Source organism: Vidua chalybeata, chromosome Z (genome assembly GCF_026979565.1).
Source record: "Vidua chalybeata isolate OUT-0048 chromosome Z, bVidCha1 merged haplotype, whole genome shotgun sequence".
Taxonomy (NCBI): Eukaryota; Metazoa; Chordata; class Aves; order Passeriformes; family Viduidae; genus Vidua; species Vidua chalybeata.
This window is the reverse complement of record NC_071570.1, coordinates 60845147-60867728: the sequence shown is the minus strand read 5'-3', so window position 1 is coordinate 60867728 and position 22582 is coordinate 60845147. Positions and strand designations below refer to the sequence as shown.

At 44.2% G+C, this 22582-nt stretch overlaps 1 protein-coding gene across 4 annotated transcripts; it reads left to right on the top strand.

Moving 5' to 3' along the window:
* Positions 1 to 2018: 2018 nt before the first annotated feature.
* Positions 2019 to 21677, top strand: LOC128781700 (uncharacterized). 4 transcript variants are annotated; one of them, XM_053931507.1, is made up of 8 exons: positions 2122 to 2292; positions 3922 to 3991; positions 8874 to 9046; positions 10883 to 10969; positions 13788 to 14179; positions 16817 to 16961; positions 17689 to 18099; positions 20071 to 21677. In XM_053931507.1, the coding sequence occupies exon 8, from the start codon at positions 20088 to 20090 to the stop codon at positions 21360 to 21362; it is 1275 nt and encodes a 424-aa protein (XP_053787482.1). In that variant the 5' UTR covers positions 2122 to 2292; positions 3922 to 3991; positions 8874 to 9046; positions 10883 to 10969; positions 13788 to 14179; positions 16817 to 16961; positions 17689 to 18099; positions 20071 to 20087; the 3' UTR covers positions 21363 to 21677. The 4 variants fall into 4 exon arrangements, with proteins under 4 accessions (XP_053787483.1, XP_053787482.1, XP_053787480.1 ...); XM_053931508.1 differs by lacking the exon at positions 13788 to 14179 and having other exon boundaries at positions 2019 to 2292; XM_053931505.1 differs by lacking the exon at positions 13788 to 14179 and having other exon boundaries at positions 16817 to 18099.
* The last annotated feature ends 905 nt before the right edge of the window (positions 21678 to 22582 follow it).

The following is a 22582-nucleotide window of genomic DNA, read 5'->3' as shown; positions in this document are numbered from 1 at the left end:
AGGGAAAAAGAAATGATCAGAATAGTGATACTATTTTCTCAATAGTACTGGTACTAATGTCTCAGTGTTTGATTTTTTTTTTTTTCCCTCATTTCATTGTTCTGGAGATTTTTGCATTTCAAAACAATGCTTGTTCTTTGCTGCTGACTGTTGATCTTGCAGTTTTATTTACTGGGGTTGTTGCAATTCCTGTTGTTGACTTTTCTTGATATTCACCACCTGACAACAATTGTGACAGATCAGAGACCAGAGCATGGTAAGATCTAATATCTAAATTTGCAACTGTCAGCTTGGCCCCAGCATTGACACTATATTCAATTCTCTGTGCTTTGTGGGGTTCACACCTATCCTGGTACTTTTCTTGTAGTTCTCTTGGTGTATCATAGGGTATAGATTCTCTGTTTTTTCTTTTTATACTTTGCCTGATATCATAGAGGAAGAGAGTAATTTGGTGGCACATTTTATAGTATCTATTGTAGAACAGTGTCAAGGTTCAGCAGTCATCACTACATATGTAATAGGTGTGCTGTTGAATGTGTCCCTTATTTCTAGACTCGCAAAAGTGGATTAGTGTTAAATGAACAAGGTCTGGTTTGTAGTACCTGGGACAAATATTCCTCTGTCACCTCTGCTGTGGAGGACAGTGATGTCTGGTGGGAGTCTAAAAATGACAGTTTAGGAAATGCCATTTCCTAAATGCAGTGCATTTCCATTCAGTGCATCCAGTGATTGCACTGAAATCACTGGAACCCCTTTTTAAGAGCTTATAGTAGCAATTGTTTGTAACTGTGCTAAATATCAATAATCTCATTAATTAATCCCTAATTAATTGCATGTAACTTTGAGGAAATTGAGAACTTCCAAATTAATAAAAATACCATGTTGGAATGCAGTGTACACCACATACTACTCTACTGGCTTATTTTAGAGCTGTCTTTTATGTACTAGGTTTGTGACATCAGTCATATTTGGTTTGTGTTTATTCATGGGAAAGTTTCCATGGCATAGTTAAGTCATCAACAGTCAGACAATGTTAAGGTTATATGTGCTGCATCATGTGGAGGCTCTGCTTGAGTTGAGAAACATCTGGAGTATTTTGCTGGTGTGCTTGACTTTACCATGTACAGCAGAGCTGTGCTTAACTGTGCTGCTGGAGCTTGGCAAAGAGGAAAAGGGAAACTATGACAACTTGTCTGGCAATAGAGCAGAGGCCAAAGAGGCAGTTTGTGACAGGAGGGATGAGCACAGAGCCACTGGGAAGGGACACATCCGGCCCTGAGCTCTAAAGCTAAGCCACAGGTCTGCATGAGAGGAATGGCAGCCCAAAGGGGAGGGCATCAGGGTCCATGATGATCCCTTTGTCTTTGGTCTCTGCAGTTCATAGTAGAGCTCATGGATACAACTTCTCTTCCTGCACTGTGGCTGCAGCTCGGGAAGATGTTTCTCTTGTGACTGGCATTGTTGGAGATTGTGTGGTGGTTAAGCCACGAAGCAGTGTGGAGAAATCCTTCAACTGTTAAATCCCTGCCCTAAGAAAGTTTTGCAGCCTATGTGCAGTTCTGGGATATAACAAAGTAAACTTTGTTAGCAGAAGTTTTTATCGCAAATTACACAAGAACAGAGGATAAGGACAATTGCACCAAATCCATTTGCCCCATAGATTGCTTGTAGTTGCTCATAACCCCTCACATATTTGGAGATTTTTTTTTGTGGACTCATATCTGATGGATGCACTGCTCTGTTGAGACAAATTTCAGGAGAAAACACCCTGAAATGACCATTTCCTCTAAAGAGAAACGGATTCAATAAACCTCTTTTCTTCTGCCAGTGCGGCAGGGGCAAAAGTGTAAAAACCCCTGTTTATTAACAAAAAAGAAAAAGGGTGCCCGCAAGGTACAGGAAAGGAAAGAAAAAAAAATTGAAGAAATGCTAGATATCGAAATTGCGAAACCTTACCCCACAGAGACCCAAAAACAGCCTTCCCTCGGCTGTCAGGCAATTTCCCCCTTGGCGCAGTTCCGGTCACAGCCAGGCAGGGGCGCTGGTGGCTCCCCAGCTAGGCCGGGCGGGTGCGGTGATTCCCCCGCGGCTGCAGGGAGCGCTGTAGCGCGAGTTTCAATCGTCTCTCTCACATGGTAATGGCTGACACAGGCGGCAGAAGGGATGGGGAAGGGGCTTCCTTTCCGAACCGCAAGGGGCAGCCGACCGTGGTGTCCCTACGGATAGCAAAAGGAGCTGTAGCAGGAGTTTCAGGAGAAGCAAGCTGGAACGGCAGGATGGCGTCATCCGGAGGTAGCAAGCAAGCGGCAGCACAAACTCCTCAGCTGCAAGCCGGCGGGGGAGAGGGGTGAAGAGCTGCAGTGTAGCAAAACTCCCGGCACAGAGGCAGGTCGGGGGGTGGGCAGCAGCAGCCCGGCTGCCGAGAGCAGCACCGAGGCTCCCCGGCTTTTCTGTCTGCCGGTGGCTGCAGCCTGGGTCTGAGCCCTACGGGGCGGGCAGTCCCCAGTGGGAAACGAGGCGATGCCGGGGTCCTTGGCGGGACACGCACTGGCTCTGGGCTTCCACAGCAGAGCAGCGAAAGAAGCCAAGCCGGCGAGCTCAATCACAGCGTCAAAGGGGAAAAAAAAAAAAAAAAAAAAAAAAAAAAAAAAAAAAAAAAAAAAAAAAAGGAAAAACCTACACAAACAGCAGGATGAAACGGGGGGGAGGGGGTGGGGTGGGCACGGCAGCCACTCCTGGGCACAAAACAAGACAGATCAAAAACCCCTCAAAATGGAATAGGATAAACCAATACACACTCATATAAGCAATTCTTTATTTGTTTTGGTTGAACTGGGTCCTGCTATTAAGCCGTAAATGGCTGTGACTGCAGCTTGCCTTAGTGCACAAGGAACCCGATTGAAGCAAGAGCTGCGTTTTCTTCGACCTTTCAATTAAATCAATACGTTGTAGAAGATACCTACTGGCATTAGGAAAACTTTTGTATAACTCATTTTCTCTAGTTAATACAGATGTAAGTCTGTAGGGATGCTTAGAATGTTCCTGTTTTTAAGTAAAGAAATAAAATTCTGCAGAGGGAAAAAGAGGGCAGTGTTTTTGGTGCTTCCCTAAGGTACAAGGGAAATATCTTGATAAATCTGTTCAGACACTCTTACTAAGATGTTACACATATTAGCACAAAATCAGTGGAAGCATCATATACTTCAAGAGAATGTGCAAGTGTCTTTTATGATTGCACAAATGGTACATCTACTGTAAAACTGTTGCTAAGCAAATGGAACTCATTGGCAATTACCAGCAGTCAGAAGTGATAGCTCTCAGAATACGTAAGTGGGAAATTTCCATATGTAGGTCTTTTTGAAATGACATATGAGCGTATTAGTGGTGGAAGTTGTATTTTCTACCTTTTAGCCTTTACTATTTTGAAAACCACTTATAAAAGAGTACTTAAATGAATTTCAAGGAAGAAATAAATTTAACGGGATAATTCCTTTAAAATATTCCTCTTAAGGGGATAAAGAATGGGCTTAGCAGGAAGGGACTACTCTTTTAAATAAGATAATTAAAATATTTAGTGGAAATGATTTTATATTATCTGGATAATTTTTTTAAATTGCAAACTATAGTTATGAATACTTTAATTAAACTTTAATGAAATGAACTTCTGAAAGGGTTCTATGTTGTTTGATTTTTTTGGCTCTTTTAAATTTTTTTTTTTAATTTTGTTTGGTTTGAGGTTTCTTTGTTTCAGTTTGGGTAGTTTTTCGTTAGTTATGCGTTTGGATCTTTTTCTTAAGTGACTTGGAAGTTTGACTGATTTAAAGCCTACTTTATTGGCATGAAAAAGATTTTGACAATTTGTGTTAGCAAAAGCTTGCAGCAATTTACATCAAGTTCTGTAGCCTCTTCCTTCTTTTCCAGGTATTGGCAGGCGCTCTTCCCATTCCTCTGCTGGAGTCAGAGACATTGCAGCACAGTGACTGTCCCAACTGTAAGTGAAACTATAGGAAAAGAAAGAAATATATTAGGGAACAGTTGCCATTGGAAAAGGAGTTCTGAAAACTCCTGAAATAAAAAGATCTATTTTAACCCAGTTGTGATGGGGTTAAAAAAACCCAAAACCCAGCCAATTTGTGCTCTCCTGGTTAGTGAAAAGCAGAGATACACATAGAGGTTAAAAGAAGAGTAGTGTGCTGTACCTGAAAAGGAAAGTAGTAAAAATGTCTGTATGGTATTTTTTATAGCTATATATGTAGTCATCAAACAATCACATCCAAACAACCCAATTAAATTAAATCAGTAAAAAATGCTACTTAATGTAGATCATACTGGGCAGCCCTTAAAAAGATATTTAAAAAGGCAACAATTCAGTTATTCGGTCCCCATTGGAAGTTAGCTACTTCCCCAGTACTCCTAAAAGGGCAAACCATAATCCCACTGTCTTAATGAAGACCTTTTCAGTTAATAAAATAGGTGCTGATGTCTGGAACTGTGTAGGTTAATTAATTATGCTAGTTTATAATGGCTGCCACGTTTACAGAAGCAGTTTCAGTGCTAGCAGCATCTATTTATTTCTCTGTGAAACACTGAATTTCATTACTTGGAAGAATGTTAGCAGGATTAATTTTTCTTTCTCACACAGTTTTTTTTGTTTGAGAAATTGTCTATGCCCTACCCAGGGCAATCTTCACAAAAAGATTTATTGATATTACTATTATTTTAAAACATAGATGTTCAAGATTGTTACTTGATTGTTTAATGAGACAGTTACTTGATTACTGTCTCATTACTTGATTGTTTAATGAGACAGTTCAGTAGGAATATATATCGTTCTGGCTATGCATTATGTTTTTAAAAAGTTGCACGAAAGTTAGCCATGTCTTTTCATGTCCACTTTCCTAAAAGCAGCAACTTCCACTTGGTAATCAAATGTGATACTTTGCTGTATGCAGAGAAATGAAGAACAAAATTCGTCAGTTATGGTTTTACCCACTAGGGGGACCCATTGTTACGACTAAAAGTGGGCTCCGGAGTTTTAAGTAAAGGCAGCATGATCAAATATCAGGTGGGATTTTTATACCTGAATCTCTTCTCTCTCTTGGTGTGCACGTACACCATAAAAAATCTGTGGGCCTTTTCTACCCACTTCCCCAAAATTTTCCAACTAAGAGGCAACTTCTGTGCAGCACAGATAAGAACTATTTTGCATGTATTGAAGGCTTATGTTTCTGTGTTTTGTTGTGGTTTTATATATCTTTGCAGATATATAAAAATAGGCAGATAACAAATATTTGGTTGCTTGTGGTGCGCAGAATTTACTGAGAAAATATGTATTTATTCAAAGATACACTGGTAATTTTATTTGATTTTATTTCTGAATGGAGGGGAAAATATGTCCTTTTTTTTTGTTCTGGCAGCCAGACAGTGCACTCGTGTCCTAATTTTTTCTTGCCTCAAGCAGTCACTCTGCTTTACTCTGGGCTTTGCAGCTCGGTGCCCTGCTCTTACAAAGGCTCCTTGCTATATCTTCTCATGTGTGCATTTCCCCCGTACTAGACTCAGCATCCCTTTTAGCTCCTGTAAGGACCTCGCAGCTTGGCTTGTCTCTGATCCTCCCCCCTCTTTTCACTAACACTATCACAGCCCTTACCTTGCTTAGGTAGATTAGAGAGGAGCAGATTTCTAAAAACCAGCAATAAAATGGTCTGGAAATTTCTACATGGCAGCATTTCTTGATCAGTGGTCATTTCACCGGTAGTGTTAAACCTTTTTTCCTCCTCCTGTGCCCATGTCTGTGTGGGAGGCAGAAGAGGAGAGGAATTTTCTTTTCTTTGTTCTGTTGCCTTTTGTCAAGATGAATTTGTCACCCAAATTCTAAAAAGTTAAGGCAGCATGTTTCTTAGATGTGAAGTAAAAAGCAATTATTCTTGTATACCTAGAGTGAAGTTATTTTAATACTGCTTGTAATGCTATCAGTAACAATTCTTTTTCTCAGAAAGGATGCAAAGCTTTATTTACCCTTGCTATTTCACATATTTATTATTTTAAATTTTTTTCGAGCTCTGATTGGAATGTGATACAGTAACATTTCTTTTGTTTTTTAACAAGGATTTTTTTATTTAAATGTGCTCAAATGAGTGAAAATGTATTTTTGAATTAGTATTTACTGAAGTAAAATTTTCTTCTCTTACACAAAGACTGATAAACAACTGTACTGTGCACAATTTAAAAACTTTCCAGCAAAAGACCTATTTGGTTCAGTTCAATGGGCCTTTTTGATGCATTGTGCAGAGCACGGAGACGAAATATTCAGGTCACATCTGAGTAAGTAATGGACCTGCAGCTTGATTTCCACAGTGAAAAACAGGAGATGGCCACCTCAGTAACCAGTGCCTTGGCCTCTGAACCTCATTTTTTCAAATTCCAAAGAACTTTCAAATTCCTCTGCTACCACTGGAAAATAAGTACCTTCCACATCCCTCGGAAGCGACTTTCACTTTCTAAACTACAAAGTTGCTTTTGGAATCCTGATACACTACCTGTGGCAGACTTCCAGGTATTTTTTTTTTTTTACTACGTATTTATTATTCATGAAATTTTAAAAAGAGGATAAAAACAAACAGCAGAAAATTTTGTGTGGTTGTGATAAAGTTGAAGGATAAATCTGCACCCACTTCTCTCCTATTGATATTAATGTGTCATACAGAGCTGAGCCTGATGTTGGCCTTTCTGGGCTAGTCTTTTTGAATCCAGCACTCCTAATAATTCCAAATACAGAGTGGAAGGCAGGCAATTCCCAGGCCTCTTCCTCTACTTCAGTGAGATGAAACATGATACATGTTAGAATCGTGGGGAATGGCTAATATTTTGCAAATGGAGTGGAAATTAAATGTAAGTTCTCTAATCCTCCTGTGCTTGATCTATCCAGAGACCTGCCCCAGAGAGCTGCACTGGAGCAGCTGGAGAGGCAGTGTTAGGATGGAACACAATGGGGGAGGTTTTGTCCCAGGTGCTGTGGGCTCTGCTGCACACACCAGCAGAAAGGACATTGTCTTCTTCTTGCTGCCATTGTAAAGTCTGGTATCTCAGTGCTCACCTGACTTTCTGTGGTGGATTGAGTTGCATAAGGTGCAAACTTACAGCTCCTCTACATTTTCTGTTAGGGTAGCATTTGTTTCTTTTTTTTTTTTTTTGTCAAAGGGGCATCAGAGACAAAAGAGATGTTAACATCTGAAATTATAGAGTCTTTGCATCTACAAGATACTTGTCTTTTGAAACCTTGCATTGTGGTAATTAAAGGCTCAGCTGTATTAAACTGGTACCTGTACCCTTGCTTTTTCTTATGGAAGGCCTTTGGAGCTGTTACATCTCCTGTTACAGCACAACTGAGTACTGGACAGGATATGCAGGCTCCCAGTTCTTTTATCATGGTAGTTTTAGGGGCCTTCCGTGGGAACCTTCTGCAGACATCTGACAGTGAGTTCATGGTGCTGCACTGAGTGCGTCAGGCTGGTCTGTATTAGAACACAGGCTTCAATGCAAAGAAATATGTTAATTCCAATTTTGTTCTTGAAAAAAAGAAAGGACAATATATGTAACCTGCTAAGAAATTACTGGTTTTAAGCTGCTATGAAGATCTGTGATCAATAAGAGATAGAATAAATGACCTATAATGCCCCAATTGCAATAATAGTTATGACCTTGTAATTTAGTACAGGCTCTTGTAGCATTTAATTTCTTGTCTTTTTCTAATTGCTCAATAAGCACCTAAAAATGTGCAGTGGGTAAGTATTTATATCAGACTTCATTCATTTGCGATCATCAAAAGTTTACTTCTTCTTTTCTTTAGCAGGTTTAAAAATCAGAATAACCTAAATGTGCTACTAATCTAATTTGATTGCAGCCTGTAAACATGTGCTTTAGAGAACCCAAGAATCTGGTGGCTGTTTCTGAGTCTGTTTTTCTCTTTAGTTTTGGAAAGAAGTATTTACATGGAAGGGTAATGATACTAAAATTAATAAACGGAGGAGTCACTGAAAGAAATTGATTAAAATGCGTTCTTTTTGTCTAAAAGTGAGTTGGTGCCAAAAAAGTGGTCTCAAACTCATGTGAAAGATTAATTTCATTATTTGTTTATTTGTATGTTTACATAGCTTACAAAATATCTGTGTAAATAAGCACTACACCCTAAACCCAAACTAGCAAGGTCAACAGCACTGGTTACTAAGGCCAGAGCATATAATTAAAAAACCCCAAACCAACTAATACAAACAAGAATATAATTACTACCAATTCTTAGTATTTTTTTTTGTAAACTGTTCCTGGTGTATGACAGATTCCTATGCTTGTTTTATATTCTGAGACACACAGTAATATGACTCCAATATCTCTCTTTTAAATTGCTGTAATGTTAACTGCAGTTTGAAATAACTGCAAAGTTTAATAAACTGTAGAATTACATGAAATTGCTTTTTTTTTCCTTATGAAAACCTGTTTTTTCTGCTCATTAGAAGCAAACCTTTTGAATTGTAGCTGGCATCCTTACTCAGACCTTGATCTAGGAGAGCATGATAAATATGCATATTTTGCAATGTTTGCATTTTAAAATCCTAACTTAGAAAAGACAAACAAATGTAAACGGTGGGAATTCAGTGAAAGGAATCCAGAAAATCTACCAGGATCTACTAACTTGTCATTTAATCTAAATACATAATAGGCACAGCAGTTGTGCAACTGTATGTTTGTATACAGCTCCACATTTTTGACTGAAAAGAAAGCTTTCTTAATATAGACTGAAGTGTGATTTTGCTTGAAAAAGTGAATTTGTAAACTTAGCATCATGTTTATTGTCTCAATGACTTTTCATATTCCAGACTTGACATGTACACTGGCGCAGCAACTTGTTTATCCTATCTAAAAGCTCAGTCTGAGGTCAGCAAGTCTAGCTGCAATCAAGGGCCCAAAATGAATGCAACAGTACATCTGTGGGAATGGTTGCATAATTCAACATCTTATCAAGTCACCACATCAATCCAGGGTTGTGATGGTGAGGACTATAAAAATGTTACTGCCTTGTCTCCGAGCTTCTCCCACCTATAATGTGTTTTCCTGTCTTCCTCCCTTCAGTTTTCCACACAAAAGGGAGTTCATGGAAATGCCTGGTTTCTCCCCAAACTACTAAACATTGAAATAAAGACTGGGAAAACAGCAAGGCTTTCAAATGAAGGAAGTACTTGTCTTGTTGCTAGCCTAAGGCTAGGCTCTGTTAAAGGAATCATTCACCAGCAGCAAATCCTTTTCCATGCGCCCTTCCAGTGCCACCAGCTCTGCTCATCCTGCAAGGCTCTATTTACATGGATTTGCACCATCACAGTCCCATTCCTGGGAACATGTAGGCCTGGGTAAACAGGAGGAATGTGTGTGCTTAGTACCTGAAGTCTTTGCTGACAAGTGCCTTCACAAGACACAGGGAGCCCATCTGTGACTCCTGATGCCACTCTAAGATGAGTGCAAGTTACTGTATTTGGTAAGGCTGTGGCTACAATGCACAAGTATGCAGAACTTTTATTGTCTGTAAACATGGTACAAAAGAGCTGATTCAGCCCTTGTGAAGGGGAGAGTGCCTTGCAGTACTGGCACTATGTAACCCAAGGCAGACTCAGTGGAGCAGATATTAGAGCACTGGCTCACTACCATTGGAGTCTTAGTTAGGTGTCCTGGTTCAGGGCAAGTCTGGGGAAAGAATTCCCCTCCCCCCCCACAAAAGGGTTCCTTTAGGAAAGCAGAGTCAATTGGCCCGTACGGGGAACGAACCCGCGACCTTGGCATTATCAGCATCAACATAAACAGGGCAGACGATTGGGGATAAAGGCATCATACAGCCACCCTAGGACATTAGGCTATAAATGTCAGGTTGTTTTTTTGGTTTTTTTTTTTAATGCATTGTGAAAGACATGACAGGATGCTGCTTCAGCATTGTGTGATGAGATAATTTGTTTTCAGGTAGCCCAAGTTAGGTATAACTCCGAGAATGTTCTGCTGAACACAAACTGATTTTCCATCATGAAAGATTTTCTTGTATTAATAGAAGAGGTTTGGTGATGATGTTTTGGTTTGGTGTTTTGGGGTTTTTTTTGGCTTGTGGGGTTTTTTTTTTTGTTTTGAACAGAAATTAAGTTGTTGCTGAAAAATAAAACAGGCTGCCATCCCTTTTTTTTCTGGGCTGAAGTCCTGTTTTACACAGCAGTCACAAAGAAAAAGCAAACGCATCTCTAGGTTCAGCAAGAAATGTTAAAACAGTATCTCTGTCAATATAAAATAGCTTTGTGATTTACATTACAATAAATCCTGACCTTTAAGCCCTGCAGACTAAGCTAATCTGTAAAGTGCTTTATCACTGAATCAACATGTGAAACTACAGCAAAGTGAACTGTGTTTGTCCCATTGTGGTGCCACTGAAGAGCAGGTAGGAAAGCAGATTATAGTGCATGGTGCCACATGCATCGAAGCTGTGATGTAACTTAAATGTCTACTGTGGATTAATAGAGTGACTTACTACTGCTGTAGGAAGTAAAATTAATATTTTTATTAATATAGAGCATATAACATTTTAATTTACATTAACCAGGACATTTAGAATTAAGTTTTAAAATCTGGGCTGATTTTCTATCAGTAATTCTCAGATCATTTCCTCATATCTTGCTACCCTCATTAATTTTATTTTCATTTTTTTAAGGATAACTTGTGTATCAGCACAGATATTGCAACCTTAATTTACATTTTTTTTGTCTTTTGTGTCTTAACCGTGTTGTTTGAATACAGCCTTTAGTAGATATGTCACCACTGGCACTTAATTTAGTTTTCTTTTGTTCTTTTTTTTCAGGGAAAAGAATCTCCAGAATGAATATTTCAGTTTCTTTAATTTACCCAGTGGTCACTACCAGACAGCACATAATATTCACCAGATGGTGTAAGTAGGTTATTGAGTTCTTGACACTTTATCCCACAACAAAGCCCCTGATTTTATTCTGTCATGGCTTGCTTGGAGCAAGTGCAGTGTACAACTTCTTCATGAGGGAAAGAGGAGGATACTGGTTCCTGTGGTGCCCCGTGACAGAACTTGTGTATATGGTGTGAAGTCGTCTCATGAGATGTTCAAGATGGGTATTAGAAAAAGGTTCTTCGCCCAAAGGGCACTGGAACAGGCTCCCCAGGGAAGTGGTCACAGCACCAAGCATGACAGGGTTCAAGAAGTGCTTGGACAATGCTCTCAGGTACATAGTGTGACTCTTGGGATGGTGCTGTGCAGGCCAAGGAGTTGGACTTGATGATGGCCCTGTGGGTCCTTTCCAACTCAGGATATTCTGTGATTTTCTGAAGTGTTGGCAGGAACCTAATACCATGGAAAAAGTATATCTGGTCTTTCTCCAGTCTTTGGGTCATGCCACCAGTTTCTATTTTAATTTTACGTAGTATTCTGAAGCCACTTACGTTGTCTGATACATGTCAATCAATATATGTCCCTTATCTTGGAGCTTTCAGTTGCCTGTGTATCATTCATTACACCTTCTGAACAGGATGTATGTATATATTGTATGACTATATATATAATGTATATATTATATATAGTCAGTTGTTACGTATACATAAAATACATATTTTTTACATGTATATGTACACATATATGTATATCTTTTTTGTTGATTTTATATATGTATATATATTCATATATTAATATATAAATTAAAAATCCTTTGGGATTTGGGATTACTCAAGCCTGCCTGAGGTAATCCAAACCTGGATCTGATAATCTGGGTCAAATCAGGAAGAAACAAAGGGGGCCAATAGGAAACATGTTGAAGATAAAAATGGACACTGATGTGCAATATTACAAAGAGGGATAAACAGTTAAAAGCTGGAAGGACAAGTTAAAAGTGTTGTAATGAGAGAAGGAGCTGCAGAAGCTAAATATTCTAAACTATAATCAATGGGAAACTGTTCAGCAGTGTAAGATTTGCAGTTTTGCACTTGCTGTGGTTCTGAACAGAAGTCACTGAAGATTTTCTGATTTTTTTTCCTTAAGATAAGTTTAGACAGTGTCTCAGTACTTTTACAACAAAACCATTTTCTGTCAATAGTTGCTTTTCAGCTTCACTTTATTATTTTTGACAGAAAGTTTTGAAATTGCTAGACTGAATCAATTTGACTTTTTTTTTTTAAATTAAAATATCTCAATTCAGTGGTGTAAACAATTTATTTGGAAGCTTAAGGTATCTACAGCTCAAAAGCAGCTAATATCAAAATGGAAATTTTAGAAGTTTTGGGAAGGGGAGAATTTGAGAAATTTCACAGATTTCAGCTGTTGGTTTGTTCACATTGCTCCTTTGCTCTTGCCTTTGATGGTTTCCACTGAGATTTCACAGGTTTGATTGCCACATTGTTAGGGATACATTTACCTTCAGCAATCTTCTGCCTGCCTGTGGCAGGCGGTTTTAAATTAGATCTTTAAGGTCCCTTCCAACACAAATCATTCTATGGTTCTATGATTTTCTAACTGTTCCTGATAACATTTACCTCTGAGACAGCAGTGGTGATGCCAAGGTTATATTTATATTGAAGGACATGTCAAAGAGTGACACTAGACTCTAATGGATGCTGTAGGAATATTGTTTATTCCAAACTGTTCAGATATACTGTTCTGGATGTTTCTCACAAAAAAAATTTGAACAGCTGCATGCAGAGAAGAAAGAAGTGCAGATATTTCAAACAGATGGTAGTGGTAATTGCTTCTTAAAGCCCTCCCCTTATCTGCTTACCTGCAACCAGGTCAGGATATGAGTTAGCAGTCAGTTAGGCCAATGGAAGAGTCATCTGACCACAAAACAGGAATTAAAAGAATGGGATAGTGCTGTTTCATGCTACCAGTTGGAAGGGAGCTCCATGCATCAGAAATGCAAATGCTTAGGGAAAAGCCTGTTTTCTTTGGCTCTTAATTCTTTAGGGGTCTTCCATGGGAAAGAAAAAAAAGATAAAAGATTGTGTGATGAGAAGTTCTGTTGGGTTTGCTTATTACCCTCCCTTGCCTCTTCTGTGCTCATTCATGACTCTTCCATGGTCACTGCATCCAGTACCTCCAGGTGAAAGTTCCACTCTCTAGGTTTTGCACTCATTTTCCAAGTGAGTTTATTTAGCAGTATTCTCTTAATCCTCGTCTTCTAAACAAAATACACATCATCACATGAAGTGGGCTTGCAAAATAGTTTTCTCAAAATAATATATATCAAAGCCTCTCTGGAGAAATACTCAGGTCTGTCCATTTACATGAAGATTTTACAGCAGCTTGTTTTGAGATGTTCCTTGTGCTTCTGTTCAATACAACCTTAAATATTTAATCAGGTCTTAAAACACAGGAGTCTATCTGTGGGAGGGGTTCCTGCTCTCCCTTGGGAGGCAGCAACAGTTTAGAAATCAGCTGCTGCTCTCCACCCCAGAAGAGCTGTCCATCAATGTTTAGCATACTCCCCAGTTCCAGAAAGTTCAGTTATTCTGTTACCCCCATTGGCTCCTGTTAGAATACCACTCCTCCTCTGTACCCTGATTAGTTCTCTGTCTCCCCCCTTTTCCCGTTGCCGTTGGCTGTCTTGTACCCTAACCACTCCCACTTCTTTGCCCTTAATACCCAGCCCCGCCTTTCCTCGGGGCTTCCGGAGTTCGCTCCCTTCTGGAGAGCTCGTGTGAAATAAAGCCTCTAGGAATAAAGCCACTTCGTAGCCCTCTTGTCCTTACAGTGGAGCTATCCGGGTCCCGCCACATCCTCCCCACGGACCAGTCCTCTGAGGGTTTTCCCCCGGACAGGCTGGGCACCCGGGTGAAGCCCGGAGGACTTGTATTTTAATACAAGTGGCGTCCCGAACACGGCGACCACTGCCCTGGTCACCGAGGAGCATCTCCTGTGAGCGTCCGGATCCGTGACCCCGCGCTCCGGGACTTCAAGCGCCGTTCGCCGCCGCTTCCAGGGGCAGCTGTACTTCGATTGTTAGAAGGCTTTTGCCTCCTGGCGCTGCTGACAACTCGTGGATATCCGACCCTGCAGCTTCGGGGGAAGCGCCGGATTTCACGAGATCGGCAGCACTCCACCGCCCTGCCACAGCTTTCTTCTTTTCGCTGCGTCCCGGTGTTGGTGAGTTTCGCTGCTCGAGGCGAGCAGCCGACGCAGGCTCTTTCTTTTCTTTTCTCCTTTTGCTTTGGCCGGGGATCTCTCTTGCAGCGGGAAAAATGGGCAACCGCCTTTCCCCTGCACGACGGGAGTTTTATATCCAAGTTAAGTCCGCCCTTGTGTTGGGGAATGTTTAATTTAAAAAAGGGGTTTTAAAATCTTTCGTTAAATTTATTTTCGAACATTTTCCTGACATCTCCATGAACGATGTCTTTTCTGTTTCGTTTTGGGGGAAAGTTGGACGTTACATTTATGATGTTCAGGTTACGGGGAATTTTAAAGTGGGGAGATTTTTTCCAATTTATGATTCCATTTTTAATTTAGTTAAATTGAAAGGGGAAAGTTTGGGTCCCAGTTCTCCTACCCCTCATTCCGCCCCCCCAGCTCCTAACCCCACTTCCCCTAAGGATGGATCGGGAGACAGATCCTGCCAGAATGAGGCACAGGGTTGCTGCCGTCTCCCTGCTGCCTCCCGTGCCACCCTGTCCTCTCCTTGTGTTGAGACTGGCCACCCCAGCACGAGCCCTACCCACTCCCTCGTTCCACGAGTCCCTGACCCCAGTTGTATCCCCAGTTGTCATGGTTGTTCCAATGCTGTTTTAATACCTCAAAATGGCGACGGCCTCGTGGCCGGTCGCCACACAGCACAAAAGGGCGCTTCCTCCTCCTCCTCCTCACCCCCTCGGGTTCCCACCATGGTAACATCTCCGCCCCCTCCGTCGGTTGCCGCCCCCGCGTCGGGTCCCGCCCCCCATCACGCGTCGATTTTGGTGATGTCGGGACCCTCCCATCCTGCCTCCTTGACCACGCCCCTAGGTGGGCCCCTGGTGGGTGGGACAGGCCTGCCGGAAGGCCACACCCCGGTGGGTGGGTCAGGCCATGCCCCCTCTCCTGCCGCTCCCGGTTCCCATGCTACCGGAACCGGAAGTAGGCCTTGCCGGAAGCAGGCCATCTTGGTTTGCAGGGTCTCCCGGCACCGGGACCCACCGGCAAGAGAGAGGCTCCGCGCCCTAGCCCGTCCTGCCTCATCCTCGGAAGAGGATGAGGACAGTGATAACCCCCGGCAAACAATCAAGCCGGGGGAGGGCTGGGCCCGGATCCGGGCCGAGGCCATCAAGGATGGGGACCTAGATCTCGCAAGGGATCTAGGTCCATTTGCGGCACCAGTTGTGCATAAGAGGGGAAAAGAGCCGAGGTGGGAACAGTTACCATACGTGGAAGTGAAGGAGTTGAGGAGAGGGCCAAGGATTATGGGAGAAATTCTCCCTTCTTTAAAAATGTTTTAGACCTTACCTTATCGGGACATTGCCTTGTACAACATGACCTTCGCTATATAGCGAAGGCCCTGCTGTTCCCCACAGAATTCCTTCTGTGGGAGATACATTGGAAAAAATTGATTAAGCCTCTCCTAACGAAGTATGATCTCAGGGAGGTGTTAGGAGACGGCGCGGAAGGACTTGAAGCTTTGGCAGGGGAGGGGGAATTTAGCAGACCTGAGGACCAAATCCTCCTTCCCGAGAATTTGTTAAGTGACATAAGGGACGCTGGGAAGGAGGCACTGCTGAAAATCCCCGATGGTACCACCCCCCTCCAAAACTTTTCATCAATTCTTCAAGGCCCTGATGAAACTTTTATCAAGTTTGTGGACAGGTTAAAGGAGGCCATCGACAGGCAAATTGAGAACGTCGAGGCCCGAGAAGAACTTCTGCGAAAGATGGCCCTGACCAATGCCAACCCGGAGACCAAGAAGATCCTGAGGGCTCTTCCCCAGGATCCGGAGCCTACCATCACTAAGATGGTAGAGGCGTGCACCAAGGCGACTTCGATGGAGCAAAGAGTGGCATTTGCAGTGAGCAAAGGGGTGGGGGAGGCGATGGTAGACCTGATGAACACTCGCTGTTTCGGCTGCGGCCAGTTGGGCCACATCCAAGCGAACTGCCCACACTGGCCGCCAGATAGGTCTTACCACCCTTACAACCCCTCCCCGAGACCAACATACAGGAATCCCCACTTCCATCGGCCGGGAAACGGAAGGCAGAGCGCGGTGATGGGCCACGCCATGACACCAAATGGCCCATCCCAGCGCCCAGGGCTGCCATCTCTCCCAGAGAACCACGGCCCCAGTGGTACGCTTCTCCGGATGTCCGCAGCCAGGAGGACGGGCTCCGGCTCCTCAGAAGAACCAGGCAACTGAACTGCGCCCGTTGCCAAGTCCTCCAGACCAGCCTTCACGTCATGTTTCCAGATGAGGACTTGGTTCGCGTCCCGGCGGGATTCCTGCCACCGCCCTACTGTGACTACCCCACCATCATCTTGCTGTCAGGAGACTCCATCAGCACGCCGGACGACCTCACTGTCATCCCGGAGGTCGTCTACTTCGAGCCGGGGGCAGAGCTCAACGTCTCTGTGGTTTGCCATCACCCTCCGTTCTCTCTGCCAAAAGGATCTCCTTTAGCCCTGTGCTACATTCTTCACTGCCACGGAGAAGAAGACGACCGTGACGCCTCATCGGACTCTCCACTTAAACAAGACCCTTCTGCTTTTCTTGTACAGAACGTTAATAGACAAAGACCAATTATTAAAACTACTTTTATTTTTCAGGGGAAAAACATCTCGTTGGACCTGATGGCAGACACCGGTGCAGACGTTACCATCGTCCCTCAGGCAGAGTGGCCGCGCGACTGGGAGTTAGTGTCCCCTTGTGGCACAATCTCCAGCGTGGGAGGAGCCGTCAATTCCTGACGCAGTAAGCACCTCGTGTGTGTAGAGGGGCCGGAGGGCCAGGTTGCCACAATTCGGCCTTTTGTGGTTGCATCTAACATCAAATTATTAGGCAGGGACGTATTGTCCCAATGGGGTGCCCGTCTCGACATCCCTAGCCCTGCGTGGGATTTTTAGTCTGGGCCACTGCGGAGCGCACCTCCCCACCGCTTAATTGGAAAACTGATACACCGGTGTGGGTGGACCAGTGGCCCTTGCCAATCGGAAAACTTAATGCGCTCAATGAACTAGTAGAGGAGCAGGTGCACCTGGGGCATTTAATACCTTCCACCAGCCCCTGGAATACGCCTGTCTTTGTTATTAAAAAACCCGGCAAAGACAGGTGGCGCCTGCTCCAGGACCTACGCAGGGTTAACGATGTTATTGAGGATATGGGACCCTTGCAACCAGGCCTTCCCTCTCCCTCTATGCTGCCCCGGGATTGGCAGCTCGCAATCCTTGATATCAAGGATTGTTTTTTCAACATCCCGTTATACCCCGGAGATGTTCCCCAGGTTCGCGTTTTCGGTTCCCTCTATCAACTGAGGTGAGCCGTATAAACGGTACCAATGGACCACTCTGCCCCAGGGAATGAAGAATTCCCGGGTGCTCTGCCAAACCTTTGTGGCACAGGTCCTTTCCCCAATTCGTCGCCTCTTTCCAGAGGCCATCATCCTTCACTATATGGATGATATTTTGATTTGTGCTGCCAGCTCAACATATCTACAAGCAGCCTTGGACAGGACAATTAAAGCTATCAAGAATGCAGGCTTTCAGATCGCGGAGGACAAGATCCAGCTGTCGTCCCCCTGGAAATACCTGGGCTTCCTGATTACGGGAAGGACCGTCGCGCCCCAGTCTCTTTATCATCAAGGGCGACCCACGGACCCTGCGGGATTTGCAGCAGCTTTGCGGTACCATCACCTGGATCCAACCTCTCCTGGGACTCACCACAGAGGAGCTGTCGCCACTCTTCCACCTGCTGAAAGGCGACGGCGACCTGGCATCCCCACGACATCTCACACCGGATGCCCGTGAGGCCTTGGAGAGAGTTGCAGCTGCTATCAAGTCCTGCCAGGCGCATCGGGTCGCGCGGTCCCTCCCAATCCAGTGTGCCATCCTGGGTAAGTCTCCCAACTTACATGCCCTGCTATTCCAGTAGGACAACAGCCAGAGGGACCCACTCCTTATCATCGAGTGGCTGTTCCTCCCCACCAACCCGCCAAGACAGTAACAACATATCCTGAACGCATGTCAAAACTAATCATTAAGGCCCGCCAGCACCTCTGGACCCTCGCAGGGTGTGACCCAACATGCATTTATCTACCTCTAAATCTGGACCAATTGGACTTTCTTCTACAAACAAATGAATACTTACAAATATCACTTGACAGCTACCCCGGTCAAATTCTTATACACTATCCCAAGCACAAATTATTTAAAGACACTTTATATCTGGCTCCAAAAATTTTCAAGAGCAAAACACCACTAAAAAGCACTCTCACGGTGTTCACTGATGGGTCGGGAAGATCCCACAAATCAATGATCACTTGGAAAGACCCGGACAGTCAGAAGTGGGAATCTGATGTCCAAATAGTTCAGGGTTCCCCCCAAATCGCTGAACTTGCAGCGGTTGTGAGAGCCTTCAAAAAATTCCAACAACCTTTCAATCTGGTAACTGATTCGGCATATGTAGCCGGGATAGCAGAGCGGGCTGAACATGCCCTGCTCAAAGAAATTCAAAACAAAATGCTCTATAGCTTGCTCTCAGAACTAATTTGGCTGATCTCCCACCGAGAGCAACCTTATCATATTTTGCATGTTAGGTCACACACAGACCTGCCGGGAGATATCACCGAGGGCAACCGGAGAGCGGACACTCTGGCTATGTTAGCTAACACCGCGAACCCAGCAGCTTTGGCACCCGCCCTGCCAGATGTTCATATGCAGGCTAAGATGAGCCACGCCTTTTACCATCAGAATGCTCCAGCGCTATGCCGCCAATTTAAGATCTCTAAGGAGCAGGCGCGAGCCATCTTAGCCACCTGCCCCAACTGCCAGTCCCACGCATTACCATCAGTAGCGACGGGGGTTAACCCCCGGGGACTGGGGGCATTGGACATCTGGCAGACAGATATCACTCACTTTCCTTCTTTCGGGCGGCTCAAATATATCCACGTGTCGGTGGACACGTTCTCGGGGGCAGTGTTCGCTTCCACACATACGGGGGAAAAAACCAAAGACATAATAAAACATCTGTATATGGCTTTCTCCACTCTGGGTGTCCCAAAAACTATCAAAACTGATAACGGACCAGGGTTTGTGTCCAAACAGTTCATGGAATTTGTGCAACTATGGGGCATTGACCGTGTTACCGGAATTCCACACAACCCTACAGGGCAGTCAATCGTGGAACGAAAACACCAGGAGATTAAGAAATTATTAGAACAACAAAACGATTCGGCCATCACCACGAGCCTTGTAGAGAGGTTGTGCAAGGCCCTGTACGTTCTTAATTTCATGAACTGTTCGGACCGCGAGCCAAACCCCCCGATCCTGCGCCATTTCCATAATAACACCAGGGCGCAGTTGAAGGAGAGGCCTCCTGTGCTTGTGAAAGACCCTGAGTCCAAAGTTATCAAAGGTCCATACCCTCTAATAACGTGGGGGAGAGGGTATGGATGTGTTTCAACAGAACAGGGCCCAAGGTGGATCCCCGGGAAATTCATCAAACCGTACCGGGAGGACATCCCTACAGAAAGCCAACCCCTGGAACACTCCCCCGAGACGCCAGCTCCATCAGAAACCACCGTCGCGTGGAGTCGAAGGAAGAGGAAGAAGACCAGACCAGTCAGCACCGCCGTCAGGACCCTAATAACTAACAGACACTTCCTGCCGGCTTGGACTGTTTACCCTCTGACCCCATCCCCTACCATCCCTCACCCTTTTCCATCCTACCACTTTCCTCACCCCTTCTTCCCTCATACCTGACCTGATTTTGTTTTCCTGTTTTGTTACTATCTTGATTTACACGGGGGAGGATGGGGATTCAAAGGGGTCACTATCCTCATTTCCTTTATGTATCTATTTATTAGACTTTGGGCCACCCAGAATGGCAGTCACAGCAGCCAGAACACCCTGCAGTGACCGGCTTCCTGCAGCAGCACTCTTCACCATCGTGTGGCTTCACCTGGCAGGAAGCTGGATCGTACCACAGCCCAAAGAGAACGTCTGGGTCACGCTGGCAAAGTCCATCGGGCAAGAACAACTCTGCATGGCCATGGGAGGTGTAGACAACCCGTTGTCTACATGCCTGGTGGGAGTCCCCCTGTCGGAAAACGATTTTCCACTCACAGCTATGAAACCCAACTCGGTGGACTCCTGGGGGAGTTGGATAAGGACACTACTGCAGGCACCACAGGAACCCCAGGAATTGGACCTACTGGGGTCCACAAGGGCTCACTTATGCATTAGGTTTTACACTAAGGCCCCTCAAGGAAAAATAGAGCATAACATCAAAGAGGTCACACCAACTGATAAAAAATATATTAATGAGTGGTGCAACTATACGAGCCAGGTACTGTCCAAGTCCTACCCATACCCTAAGGAGCTCCCTCGGGGTGTGTTTTTGATCTGTGGGGAGAGGGTGTGGGCTGGGATCCCCTCTAAGATCAAAGGGGGTCCCTGTAGCCTTGGCAGGCTTACTACCCTAACCCCCAACAAGACACAAATTCTTGATTGGAAAAGGGGAAGTCAATCGGCATGCCAAAAAAGATCTTATGGGGAATTTGACCTAAATTGCGATTCCGAAATTTATGATTGGAGTGAGGGAAAGAGGGTTGCCGCTTCTATTTTTCTACTATGGTACGCGGCAGCAAAAGCCCTCGGTGAGATTTCTCACCTGGGGTGTTGGATGAGTAAGCAGGCCAACGCTACGTCTGCCGCATTATCAGACCTCTTGGCAGAAGAAGAGACCACCAGGTACACCACCTTAAAGAACAGAGCAGACATCGATTTTCTGCTGCTCGCCCACGGCCATAGCTGCGAGGACTTTGAAGGGATGTGCTGCTTCAATCTGACATCGAAGAGCACATCCATCCAAGCCAACATCCAGCAGATCCAGGCGTTAGTCAAAGACTTAAAGACTGAAACCAGGGCTGTGGATGCGGTGAACAAGACCTTCTCCCAGTGGGGTGTTCCTGGGTGGGCCGTGCCAATCGTTAAAGGTTTAATTTGGATTTTGATTATTATTTTCTTAATTTCTGTAGCCTTAACTATCTTTAAGAAAATGTTAACGAGGAACTTGGGGAATGTTTTTTTAATAAATCAGAAAGGGGGAGTTGTGGGAGGGGTTCCTGCTCTCCCTTGGGAGGCAGCAACAGTTTAGAAATCAGCTGCTGCTCTCCACCCCAGAAGAGCTGTCCATCAATGTTTAGCATACTCCCCAGTTCCAGAAAGTTCAGTTATTCTGTTACCCCCATTGGCTCCTGTTAGAATACCACTCCTCCTCTGTACCCTGATTAGTTCTCTGTATGTCACCCCACTCTGTCTCCCCCCTTTACCCGTTGCCATTGGCTGTCTTGTACCCTAACCACTCCCACTTCTTTGCCCTTAATACCCAGCCCCGCCTTTCCTCGGGGCTTCCGGAGTTCGCTCCCTTCTGGAGAGCTCGTGTGAAATAAAGCCTCTAGGAATAAAGCCACTTCGGAGCCCTCTCGTCCTTACGGTGGAGCTATCCGGGTCCCGCCACATCCTCCCCACGGACCAGTCCTCTGAGGGTTTTCCCCCGGACAGGCTGGGCACCCGGGTGAAGCCCGGAGGACTTGTATTTTAATACATCTATCCATTTATTTGAAGTTGGATTGGGGGGGGGGGTTTCCCCTTCCTGTTAATTTATAGTTTTCACTCTCAATTACACAGCAGCTCTACTTTTTGAAAGATCATGGATTTTTTAAAAAACACTTATTTTCAAGTAAAATAAAGGCCAGAATGTTAAACACAAAGTGTTTCTCCACATTATTTTAGACTCCTTGGTCACCTTCAATAGCTATTTAATGACAGCATGCTGCAAACAGCTCGCCTTCTAAATTACACTGTTGACTTCCTGTCTGTTTATGTGGGTATCATTCTTGGACACAACCCCCAAAGTGAGTCATCTCTTACAATAAGACAAAAGAGTGTGGCTTTGTGAGACAGAGGAACTTTTAAGTCCCTCTAAGAAGAGAGCAGTTAATCTCAGCAATCTGTTCACAGGGTTAAGAAAGCTATCACTGGAAGAAAAAAGTATTTTTCTAGAGGTTTTTTCCTTTTTTTTTTGTTCCTCCCTCCCCAAGTTGCAAATAGATTTTTGGTGTTTTTTCCAGGGAACAAAGGCTTGTCCATGCAGACATAAGCCTAGTTGTATCAGTGGTAGTTTGGGAGGGTTTAACATAGGCTGTGTTGTGTACTGGCTGTAGCGGTCCCCATGTGGGGTTTAGTGAAGTTCTGTCAAAGGCCAGCACTGCAAATCTCAGTGGGCTTGTGATTTTCACCCACAGGTCAGGCTGCTTCTGTCACAGGCAGTATGCCATTGGCTTCAAATGTGGACTTTGAGTGCCCTACAGGTAA

Bases quoted from the DNA above. Each gene is read 5' to 3' on its own strand.
- LOC128781700 (XM_053931505.1), top strand. From the start codon at position 20,088: ATGGCAGTCACAGCAGCCAGAACACCCTGCAGTGACCGGCTTCCTGCA.